The 12,836-nt window shown below is 38.1% G+C and overlaps 1 protein-coding gene across 3 annotated transcripts in view; it reads left to right on the top strand.

Moving 5' to 3' along the window:
* The window catches only part of LOC134741613 (eye-specific diacylglycerol kinase), a 329,906-nt gene that overhangs the window by 52,736 nt on the left and 264,334 nt on the right, over positions 1–12,836 (top strand). Inside the window, exons 13-18 of one of the 3 annotated variants that reach the window (XM_063674462.1) lie at positions 285–560; positions 1,047–1,094; positions 3,111–3,174; positions 4,407–4,586; positions 5,380–5,521; positions 6,734–9,991. In XM_063674462.1, the coding sequence (XP_063530532.1) occupies positions 285–560; positions 1,047–1,094; positions 3,111–3,174; positions 4,407–4,586; positions 5,380–5,521; positions 6,734–6,783 (760 nt within the window). In that variant the 3' untranslated portion in view covers positions 6,784–9,991. Of the gene's footprint in view, positions 1–284; positions 561–1,046; positions 1,095–3,110; positions 3,175–4,406; positions 4,587–5,379; positions 5,522–6,733; positions 11,617–12,836 lie in introns of those variants that run through there. The other 2 variants (XM_063674464.1, XM_063674463.1) reach the window with 2 other exon arrangements.

Raw genomic sequence — 12,836 nt, forward strand, 5'->3', positions numbered from 1 at the left:
CCTTATTGTCGATGGGGCTTACGCCATTATAAACGATGCTCCGATATAAATACAATGCCGCGCGACGCTGTACGGCGTAAGCGCCATCGACAATAAGATCCCTTTCACCCTTTTCATAGAAAATGCCCCATGTTTAGCTCTAATTTATTTTTCTAGTCCCGTAGGTTAAGCTTTAGACAAATATAATTCACAACTAAAAGTTAGCCTTAAGTTCCATTTTGGCATTCTACTTTCGAAAGAGACAATCTGTATCACGTGTAAATTCTGTACTATTTTTATGACAGCGAATCTGGTCTGGGCAGTGCGGGCCGCACGGAAGACATGCTGACTCCGCAAACGCCCCCGCCGTCGTATACTGCGCCTTCAACCCCTAAAAGCAAAGCCCCGCAACCTCCTAAACCGCGTGCCCCTACACCGAAGGTTCAACCACCTCCTACGTCTAAACACTCAGCATTAAAAGCGTCAGCCTCGGCACAGGAATCTACCTCGCCACCACTGTGCACCAGCCCCCTATCCAAGGACAACCCACCGTCCCAAGACGCTATAGCCCGATTCAAAACGTAAGTCACATGTGTGTGTGTATCAACTTTAGACATAAAAAGGTGTGTGTGGGTAATGTGTACAAATTCTACATTATGCTATCGTAACAAATCAAATCAAACTTAAAGTAATAACACCTTAACACGCTGTAGCTATACCTATATGCCGGTGGCATCGCTCAATATAAATGTAAATTTCAAAGCCAATTGGCAATGCGTTTGTTAGATTCCAGATACAAAATTTTCTTTATTCTAGTTGGCATAGCAAAAAGCACTTATGAATGGCACGCTTAGCAAATCAAAAAAATATACTGTGGAGTTTCGGTGCCTACGCTTCAAAGACTAGAGCTATGCGGGTTTACTGTACGCTGTAGGTACCCCAAGTGAGTTACGCAATAGATGACTAGTTGATGTAATCATGATAGTTCATGTTGTCACATGCACATCGCACATTAGTAATTTGAGTTCGACATCTGCACTCTATTCTCTTTCTTCTATTGCATGCAGCATTCATGAAAAACTTTATGGACTTGATCCGGAAGTGTTTGGCTATAGGTGAGAACAACACGTACAAACGTACCTATAATACAGGATGGGCCCTGTGACTCCAGTAGAGTAGTTTACGCATGCCACCTGGTCCGGGGGAACCAGGAGGGATGACGGACTAACCAGAGGACTACCGTCTAAAACCACCAACGAGTGCCAAATCCGCCTTAGATGGGGTGCCGCAGGGTCGCTATCAGCATTCGACCGCATGCAGTAGAGTTATGGCCTAGTTTTATACACCGTGTTGTTTTTGATTTCCGTTAAATTCGATACGTTGCTTGGTACATTAATAGAAGCTACCTGGTATATCGCTTTTTGTAAAATTCGAAAAAAAAATTTTTTTTTCCTTTTTCATACAAAATAAATGAATATTGCATTGTAAAAGGTCTTTTAGAGTTACGTAAAAGTTAGTGTGACACATAATGAAAGAAAAGTAGGTAATGTCGAAATTGTCAAACTAACTTACCTCAGTAACCTTCTTGGAGTGAATAGCTATCAATAGAAAACTCTTTACTGACGAAACTTAAAAATTAATAAAATTTGGAGGCAATGAAGAATCTTTTACACAGGTTCAGCAATTAAATTTATTTATTGAATATCTCAAAAACCGTAAGAGTTAAAACACTAGTTTCTTAGAGAAATTACCTTTATTTAACCTGAAGAATCTGCCCTTAAAATTAACGGAAATCAAAAAAAAACGGCGTATTTTTACAATCGGCTTTGGCTGCGTTTCGACTAGAGAACATCTGATGTGCGAGAATGCGTTTCGAGGGATGTATCTTTAAGAACCAATAGAATCACTGCACGCTGAGCTAGTAAAACAAATGAAGTGATTCTATTGGTTCTTAACAAACACATCCCTTGCAACTTGCAAGTCTCGCAACGCATCCCCGCACATCCTCTGGTCGAAACGCAGCCTTACACCACGAACACAACGGTTTTTTTTCAAAATATTTAAATAGCTTTTTTTATGTCGTTCTCTTAAGTGGATAATTATAAATAGGGTGTACTTACTTAGAACACTTCAATGAAAACCGACTTCAATGGGGGATGCCGTTGAAATTTCACTTATTGTTGATGGTGCACTCTTAGATTCCAGACAATGAAATGAAAAAGACAGCATCTTTTGCCTAATTATGTAGAAAAGGAGGTAAAGCGACCCACTTTTCTAGTAGCATTTCGTTTAGTTTTGAATGATTCACAGTTAGTTTCACTAGACTTATATTGACCGGGATATAGACCGTGATTACCTTTTGTATTATTTGTGAGCTCCCGATATTTCGACGCAGTTACATGCATCATGTTCACGGGTGGCATTTCGTTTTTGTAAGGGTCGCAGTTTTAACCTAACCTAACCTACTTTTCTGATAGCATTTCGTTTCTGTAAGGGTCACAGCTCTAACCTAACCTAACCTACTTTTCTGATAGCAGTTCTGTTCTGTGAGAATCGCAGTTCAAAACCCAACCACCCACCTAACCTACTTTTCTAGTAGCATTTCCGGGTCCGGGTCTGGGTCCGGATCCGAGTCCGGGTCCGTGTCCGGCTGTCCGGGTCCAAGTTTGGGTCAAAGTTCGGTCCGGGTCCGAGTCCGAGTTAAGGTCCATGTTCAGACCCGGCTCCGGGTCCGAATCCGGGTCCAAGTTTAGGTCTGGGTCCATAAGGAAGAAAACAAATCGCCAAACGTGAACTATGTGTCATTGAAGAGTTCCATTCTGATCATCATCAGCAGTTCCACTTCATCAAATGTCACTTTTTTAAATGTAAATGCTAGATTTGTTGACGAAAATACAAAAATCACACGACTCGTAAAATTTTTTCGTGTTACTTTGCCCACCTTCGGAAACTACTTATACTTATTTATATAAATATAGTTTTACGTACCTATAGTTTCTGTGGAATATTTCAATAACATTAATAATTTAATCACTGTAGCTTAAGCTTTAAATGTAACTTTTATAAGGCCTTCGATGATACTTCGATGTCATAATCGTAGTTACATTTGGTAAATGTGTAACTATTTACAGAAACTTATTGGAGAAAACTTCAGAGGCTCTCCTGAAGGCCGCCAAACTTGGAGATTTGAAAATGGTAAAGTACTTGTTCGTTTTTATTATAGACATTTTTAGAAAACTATTTTATTATATAAGTCATTCAATTTAAATATACAATGTGTGGCCTGTAATAGGAGCAAAAAATTAAACTGTAGGCTGTACTCCCCATACCGACCAACATTTGTTCAGCGACTTTTAAAAATAATGAAGACTTTAGACTTCGTATTTTTCATACAAAATAAATATTATCTTCAATGTACGCCATTATCATTGTGATTGACGTTGCCTGTCACACCTTAAACATAACAAAATTCGCAATACATTGCGTCTTGGAAAAAACTTTAAAGTGTATTAAAAATACGCAAGTTATTTTTAAAAGTCGCTGAACAAATGTTGGTCGGTATGAGGAGTACATCCTACAGTTTAATTTTTTGCTCCTATTACAGGCCACACATTGTATACGGTACATTTAGCATGAATGGTAGCGGATGAAAGTACGCGCTAAAATATCTACCATTATCTAAACTTTGCAGAAATAGAAATGGCTGTGATAGATAAAGATGTAAGTACGTTGGACGCCAACTATAGAGATGTCTGTGAGATACTTTTGACGCTACTTGTGATGCTGACCGTACTTACTTATAAGCAATTGCAAGATATTAGTAGGTATGATAACAACCGCAAAATTCACAGATCATACTTTTTTCTTAATTTCAAGTTTTTTCTTATATAATATTGCTGTCTATAGAGAAATGTCTAAGTCGCGATAAGTACCGCTTGCCCGCTACTTATATGATCTGTGCCGCTACCCTCTCGTCTCGGGTGCCCAATATCCAGAATAATCCAGTTAAACAACTGGTCACTCACGTATTTTAAGTCGAAAAACGCTCGACATGTTTCACTCCGTACCGAGGAGCTTGCGTTGACGGTGACGGACCGGCGCAGACTTGGGGCGCAGCCCTCCGCGCCCGTGCACGAGGCGCGGGCGCCGGTGGCGGCAGGGGGGGCGAGAAACTACCCTCGTTTACGGCATTATTGTCAAATGATGGGTTGCACACACACCCGTAATTTTTTTTTATTTTTTTTTATTAGGAAACTTACAGCTGAAGTAACACGTTAGGTAATAACAGAAGCAGTGAGCCAATTACAAGTTTCCACAGATATATTACAAGTTTCCACAGATAGAATATGTTTAATATGTCAGTGTCTCACGGAAGTTTTGTTATTGAAATAATCCAGTTAGTTAATGAAGTAAACAAACGTAAACAGTTGAAGGAGCTGCACGCGGCGGGCTACTCGCTGCTGTCGATCGACGCCAGCGGGCAGACCGCGCTGCACGTCGCCGCCCGCTACGGCAACAAGGAGATCGTCAAATACCTGATCGCGAGCGCGCCCACCGCCATTCTCAACATACCCGATAACGAGCGCGGGCAGACGGCGCTCCACAAGGTACAGACAGAATAACGTATATTTTAATCGTATTCAGTTAGCTATATTTTTAATATCGTACGCCGGAAAGGAAAGTCATAGCTGTTACATGTAAAACACTATCGCCTGTGCTAAATCTACATATTTACACCTATGATGACGAAATAAAAATGATTGATAGAAAAGCATGAAAAAAAACGGGTCTATTGTTTGACATAATTATTGAAAGTCACAATGTAATGATTGTCATATTATCATAAGTCATAAACTGAAATAAATATCATATACGAAGGAAAAAATGACCAAAGCCTCCAGTGTCCAGAGCTGGAATCGAACCAGCGTACCCCGTTTACCGGACAGGTGCCTGAACCGCTCGGCTATCCGGCCACGATGGCATGGGTCGAAATTTCCAAGTATATGACAATTCCCGAAGGCTTGTGGCGCCCCCTGCGCGCTTTATTTCAGTTTATAGTTTAAATAGTAGTGTGTCTTCTTGAAAAACCACAAATTAAAATATTTTCATAGAAAATAATTTAATTTGTTCTTAGAGTATAATTTGGTTTTTCTCAGAAACGCGTAACTTTTCAGGATTGCCATAAAACAAACCTATAACCTAACCTAACCTATCCATAGGACTCGGAGCCACAGGATAACCCGAGGAAAATCCTGAAAGGTTTCAGAATTATGGCTAATGATAATATGACAATCATTACATTATGACTTTCAATAATTATGTCAAACAAAGGGACCCTAAAAAACATTAGTTGCAATATGAGGTGTATCGGTGTGCACTATGCACTTATGGCATATGCAGGCGGCGGCGAACAAGCGGCGCGCCGTGTGCTGCATGCTGGTGGCGGGCGGCGCCAGCCTGACGCACGCCGACCACGCCGGCCGCACGCCGCGCCAGCTGGCGCTGCACGCCGAGGACCGAGACCTCGCCGCCTACTTGGAGAGTGAGTGCAGCTCCGACACCCCAAAATGAGCGGTATTACAGATTTTTACAACTTTTAAGGCGAAAGTGGACGACCGTCCCGAAACCGTCTTTCCATACATACGTATCCCAATTTTCCTCTCTGGATATTAATAAAAATATTAAGACACGATTTGATTTAGTTTTGATGTAGATTTGGTGTAGTGTAGTTTTGTGTGTGTGTGTTTGATGTTTGACGACCGGTCTAGCCTAGAGGGTTGTGACCCAGCCTATGAAGCCGATGGTCCCGGGTTCGAATCCCGGTAAGGGCATTTATTTGTGTAATGACACAGATATTTGTTCCCGGGTCATTGTTCTTTTCTATGTATTTATATGTATTTGTATATTACATAATATATATCGTTGTCTGAGTACCCACAACACGAGCCTTCTTGAGCTTACTGTGGGGCTTAGTCAATTTGAGTAAAAATGTCCTATAATATTTATTTATTTATTATTTATGTAGATATATCAAACAAAGCTGGAGCATTTAAAAAATTGTATGGAGTATGTTTTTCGAATTTCGAACCCACTTTTTACACCCTCAAAAGATGATTTTGGTTATAAAAACTATCCTATGTACTGTCCCGGGACTCAAACCATCTCTATACCAAATTTCAACAAAATCGGTTCAGCGGTTTAATTAAGTGTGAAGAGGAGTTTAAAAGTTTTTTTTTTAATTATGTTTTACTTAGGAATGGACCGGTGTTCCAATGGTCGCAGGTTCGAGTCCTGCCGGAGGTGTAAATTTTTCCTTTAATTTAAAATTTTTTTTATATCCAGGGTTGAAAATGGGGACTACGCTACGTTTGTATGGAAAAGCGGTCGTCCCCTTTCCTCTTAAGGTTTTAATATTGTTATGATACGATGTTGACGCAACTGGCAGTGCATCTCGCGCGTTGAATAATGCCTCGGCCACGAAACGCACGCTCCGAGCGTCACGAGCGTGCACGCTCGCCGACCGCCACACATTTGTGACGTCAGCGTCGCGCGTGCAAGCGAGCGTTTTGTGGCTCGAGCGATCGTATCATATCAATATCGAAACCGTATTAGATTTCTAAATCTGAATACCTCTTCACTTTACCAAGCTCTTTGAATTCTTATTCCCGACTTATTGATGAAAATACCTATTGAATAAAATGAAAAAGATTTTCTATAAGTGGGTTTAATTACAGATTTGCCTCCTCGATTCCAGGTCAGGAGCACTTTCAACTAGTGTCGGAAGACCTGGAAACACCAGTTTGAAAGAACAAAGTTCGCAACGCGCTCGCCAGCGGTGCGGCGCGATGCTTTTTTTAAGAAACTCTTATACTATCATACTCCTAATACCAAAGTGATATTTAGATCTTTTTTTGGAAATTAAGTCAATTAAATGTTTCACATAATCTTGTCCTAAAACGAGTAGTTAAGTATTTTAATAAAGTGTGATTAAAGCTATCACTCAAGTTGATTTGAACATGCGAATGATTATGTTAAAATGTTAGATTAAGTATCTGGTTTTATGTATAATTGTGCGTTTCATGAGAACTCATTATTAACCATTTTGTCTAACGACCTACCATTTCATTAAGTGTTACACTTGAGACACTTTACGGTATATTTTAACAACAAGAATTGCCAAGTAACTTAAACTTAGGTGCCTAATTGATCAAATAAGATTAGTCTGAAAGCCATTACACAACGGTGGCAGAATTACTTACCTACCAATTAATCTTTCCGACGACGCCGTCTGAACCTGAACTTAAAGCGGTGAGCTGATGAATTAGCCTCATGCATGAAGTTTATATTTGAACGAAATTTGTTTTATTCGGAAAAACTACCCGCGAAAAGCTAGTGAGCGAAACGCTCGAAACGCCACGTGACGTCACGCGTTCGACAGATTAGTGTCATTAGTAGCAAACGTCAGTTGGGCCGCCCAACGTGTGACGTCATCACGCTTTGTCGAATTCGCGCCAAAAATTATGAGCGTTTCAACCGCTCAAAAATTTTCAACATTTTAAATACTTTTTAATAAAATAATGTTAAGGTTTACAAAAGTATTTATATCATTTCCGGTGTTCCAACGATATTAATTATGAATCCAAAAATAAAAATAAATTCATGCATGGAGCCAATTGTATAGGTACCTACTCCGTTATGCCACTAATGTATACGATCTAATACAATACACTTGTATATAAGTTGTAATCATTTCCGGTGTTCCAACGATATTAATTATGAATCCAAAAATAAAAATAAATTCATGCATGGAGCCAATTGTATAGGTACCTACTCCGTTATGCCACTAATGTATACGATCTAATACAATACACTTGTATATAAGTTGTAATGTTTGTTAATTTTAGCGTACTTAATAAGTCTAAATTTCTTCTAGTAAGCGTATAAATAGGCAAATTTTAATTTTAATTCGACATCACAGTCTGAGTTCTTAAAATTTACTCATAAAAGTAAAACCATTGTCCGATATATCTGAGCTGGCAAGAGTCGGGTAGTACCTAATACGAGCACGAGTTTACGAGCATTGCATATTGCAGTGGTGTTATTGGAAACACCCACTGGTATCGTTTCCTATGACATGAAAAGTTTCTATGAGAAACTTTGTTGTTTTAACTTTTAGTCTGGCGATGACGCGTTTTGTCCACTAACTTTGTAGGAAAATTGAGTTTACATAATAATTAATCTATCTTCAATAAACGAGTGTTTAATCATCCAAATACTGTATTGATGTTCAATGTTATACCTACTTAAAAATAAAATAACTGTCTCGATACTTAAATCTATCCGAGCTTATCTAATTATATCTGTTAGTGACTCTTAAGAAATATATGAATTTTGTGTGTTTACGAAGTATGAACGAATTGGAACCGTGAAACATATTACGTAAAAATATGTCTTCAAATATTCACAAGCATAAACTACGACCTAACATAATTATGTTTAACAATTTTTGTAAATGTTTAGTAAATGGCACTCGTAATGTGCCTATATTTAGTTAGAGTAACAACTTATGAAGTACATTTAGACAAACATGTTAACATAGCGTGACATTTTACTTTATTAAACAACCTATTATCGTAATATTGTCTTCGGTTACCGCGATAGTTACTCATAAAATAAAACTATGAAAACGGATTCCTCAGTCACCCGTTGACCACGAACGCTGTAAAGAGTTCGAAACGTCGGGATGTATTATAAATTCAATATACGCGATATAATCCGTTTTCATAGTTTTATTTCATGAACCTATTATCGTATTAGATTATTTTTAAACTCACGTATTATTAAGTCGAATAGCTCGACATGTTTCGGTCCAATTTACGAGGACCGTCTTCACGGAGACACGACACGTCTTCACTGGTCGAGGGCGCGGCGTGTACACGAAATGTAAATTGGACCGAAACATGTCGAGCTATTCGACTTAATAATACGTGAGTGACCCGGTTTAAAAATAATCTAATATGTTTGAGTCTCACGGGAGTTTTATAGTTAAAACCTATTATCGTATTAGCCGCGTTCAGAAACCTATTTAATAATACGTAGTGAACGGCCGGTTGTAGACGTCCGGTGCTTTCGCCGGACAACTGTCCGGGTTCGACGACAATGTCTTGTCATCTTGGGTGTAGCTGTCAGTAGCTACACAAAACTGGACGTAGTCGCGTAACGTAACGGCGAAAACACCGGGCGTCTACAACCGGCCAAAGTCTTTGTTATACTTTGCAAAAATTATTAATAACCTACCACACTTATTTGTGATCTCATCGTTGTGCGTTTAAAATAGTGTACAGGTTTATTATTCTTTATCAGTAACCCGAATGTCCCGAATTTCAGACTGAGAGGTTTGATTTGATTATGTCCTATCATACTGCATATTTTATTTCTTTGCCTCTATCTATATAAGCCCCTCGCTTGGTCTTTAGATGTAAAGGCGCACCGAGTGGACATGATGGCCATACAAGAACAGTCTGCCATCAGGGGTCCATTTCTCGAGACTAATATTATTAGTGCGTCGCCATGGTAACCCATACGATTTGACCGTTCGTGGACTAATAATATTAGACTAATACCATTTGAGAAATGGGCCCCAGATTTTTATTCATACGTATTATTAGTAATGAGTTTTTAAAATTTGATTAAGGATTAAATAATTTATTTTATTTCGACATTGTGTGTTAGTTTATTAGTTATGTAGTTGCGTTTCCGCGCGCAGTATTTCATGTGATGTAACTTAAAGAGTTTAGTACTTACTTATACCTTTCTTCTAATACTGTTTATTGTCAATACCTCGAAGTGTAGGCGTACTTAATAATTTAGTAATTAACGAATTTACTCTTACTACTCGCGGACAAGCGAACAATGAAAGACAAAGCTGTGAGAATTTTGGTCATAATGTAAAAAGTAAGTTCATTTTTATCTTAAGCAAAAACAATGTAACTTTTCAAAAATACGCTCCTTTGTGTAATGTTTTATCTGTAGAGTGAATCAAAGAGATTATTACCGGCTAATGTAAAATACTTAGCTGTTATTTAGACTTTAAAACAATCTGTCACAGAACAGTGCTGATTTCTTCCAATCAGCTCAATATCATCTTTTCGCATTGCTTACTTTTTTTTTTCTTTTTTTTTTTAACTGATCGGCGATTGGCCCTAGTCACACCTGGGGTCGTAGCACGGTACGCTTATCACCATGCCTGTCACGTTCTAACAAGTATGTGAGTGCGAAAGTGACGGCCTTAGTGATAGGGGAACCATGCTGCGCGGGCTGATGGAAAGTGAAGACAGGGCCTAAGATGGAGCTCACCGGTTCAGTAACAGCCACTTGTAACCATATCCTTTTATTAACCTACAAGTCAGTTAAGTATATCCCGCGTCGTATGTTTTTGACAGATATTATGTGTAGTGGGTTGTTAAAAGGTCATTCGTGCTGAAAATGTATCTGCTACTGGCGTGGTGCTCAAGAGGAAATGGAGTCGGCACTAACAATCTTAATACTATTTTTACACGAAACCAAAGATAGATATAACTCCGTAATAGATGTATACAGTCTAAGGAAAAAACGTGCCTCGAAAATCAAGAAAATTTTATTCTCGTTCAGAGGGCGCTACAAGCTTTGGCCTACTGTCGTATAGATGGCGTTGACGGTTTCGTTTGTTATTTAACAATTTTAACGCACATCAGTGAAAGAAAATGGGTCGAAATCATAAAAATAATTAATGCAAATAAAAAAAATCATGTATCCATATTTAAATACATTTTATCGTATTTTTATAAATCTTCATTTTAAGGTTTTAAAGTGTGTCGACAGACGGCAGTGAATTTACTGTGGTTACAAAATTTACTATGACAGTACCGCTCTAGTATATGTTACTCTATGCACGAAACTGACGTCCTTTATTTTACACATAAAATGTAAGTACCTAAGCTGTACATATGATATATAGCACCAGATGGCGTGCCTGGATCTACTTCATTAGTGATACTTTCCTATTAGATAGTAATAATCTTTGTACAGTCGCCATCAGATATATCGGAGCGGCCGATGTGCTCAAAATATCTGAACACCCCATCTAACGCTTTGACAATAGAGGCACCATAGCATCTCCGATATATCATATGGTGGCGTATGTACCTAGTGTACCTACCTATACTTTACTGGCGGCCTTCGTGTAGCATATTAGTATAATTCTTCAAAATTTAATACATTATATTGTATTACCAACTTCCGACCAACTTCATTCTAAAATGATTTTATTATATCACTAGTTAGATTGGAAAGGTTTTAAGATATATTATATTAAAATATATATATATATATATATTTTCAGTCGTCTAAAATCTATCAATGTCAACTGAGTATTAGTCTTATGTCTTATACACGCTGTTTCCTGTAACAGGAGCAATAAATTAAACTGGAGGCTGTACGCCTCAAACTGACCAATATTTGTTCAGCAACTTTTTAAAATTATGAAATTTTTAGATTATAGCTTTTTCATACTAATTAAATATTATTTTCAATGTACGCTGCCATCTGTGTGTTTTAAACATAACAAATTTTTCAATACATTGCTTCTTAGAATAAACTTTAAAGTGTAACGAAAATCAAAACACAAGTTTTTTTTAAAATAAAACTATGAAAACGGATTATATCGCGTATATTGAATTTATAATACATCCCGACGTTTCGAACCCTTTACAGCGTTCGTGGTCAACGGGTGTAAAGGGTTCGAAACGTCGGGATGTATTATAAATTCAATATACGCGATATAATCCGTTTTCATAGTTTTATTTCATGAGTAACTATCGCGGTAACCGAAGACAATATTATTTTTAAAAGTTGCTGAACAAATGTTGGTCAGTTTGAGGAGTACAGCCTCCAGTTTAATTTAATTCTCCTGTTACAGGAAACACCCTATATCCTGTATTTGAATTGCTTTCTGTCTTATATTGTATACATAGTTTCGACCCCTTGCTAGGTTATCAGAAGGCGTTAATGAACGAACCTTAACCAGTCATTCATTATTTAAGTTACATACATACAATACTACATTTCTTCACGCCTGAATTTGTATTTTCCATTTTGTTTTTCAATTATGCATTTTAAGCAGTATATGATAAGTTACAAATCTGGGTTTCCATGTTTTGCCGACAAGCGACTATATTTCCTAGTTATATGTCTCACATTAGAGAATACTGCTATCAAAAAGTTTTATGTAATAAGTGTGACAGTGTGACGTTGATTAAGTATTATTAAGTTATTTATTAAAAACTGTAATAGATGTCATATATTAAAGAAGAAGTGACGAAGCCCTTCAGTGATGAAGGCCGGATTCGAACCGGCGTCTTTAGCTATCGCGGCTAACGCCATGAACCCCTAGGCCACCCCGCCACGGCGGTGCCCGTCCGAATTTCTCGACTATATGCCATCTTAGTAAGACTAGGCGTCTTTGACCAGCTCTAAGGGCAAGCAGTGCGCGCTTGCACCTAAACGAACTCCTTACGGATTTACGTTGTAGCGAGAGAGACTGGTGCTGCCATCTATGAACAAGTTTGGGAACAAATCAAATTATATTAAATCACATTTAGAAACTGGTCTATCGCGAATTTATTTTGTTACCTTTATCACACAAATCACACAAATCTCTGTTTTGACATTTTGCTGGGACGTCAGTTAGCCGCGACCACGACCAGTGAAACCTGTGTCGAAACGTCGGTAAATAAAGTTAACAAAATAAATTCGCGATAGACCCGTTTCTAAATGTGATTTAATATGTGTTTAAACCGCGAAAGTTTTAAATGTTAAAT

Source organism: Cydia strobilella, chromosome 5 (genome assembly GCF_947568885.1).
Source record: "Cydia strobilella chromosome 5, ilCydStro3.1, whole genome shotgun sequence".
NCBI lineage: Eukaryota > Metazoa > Arthropoda > Insecta > Lepidoptera > Tortricidae > Cydia > Cydia strobilella.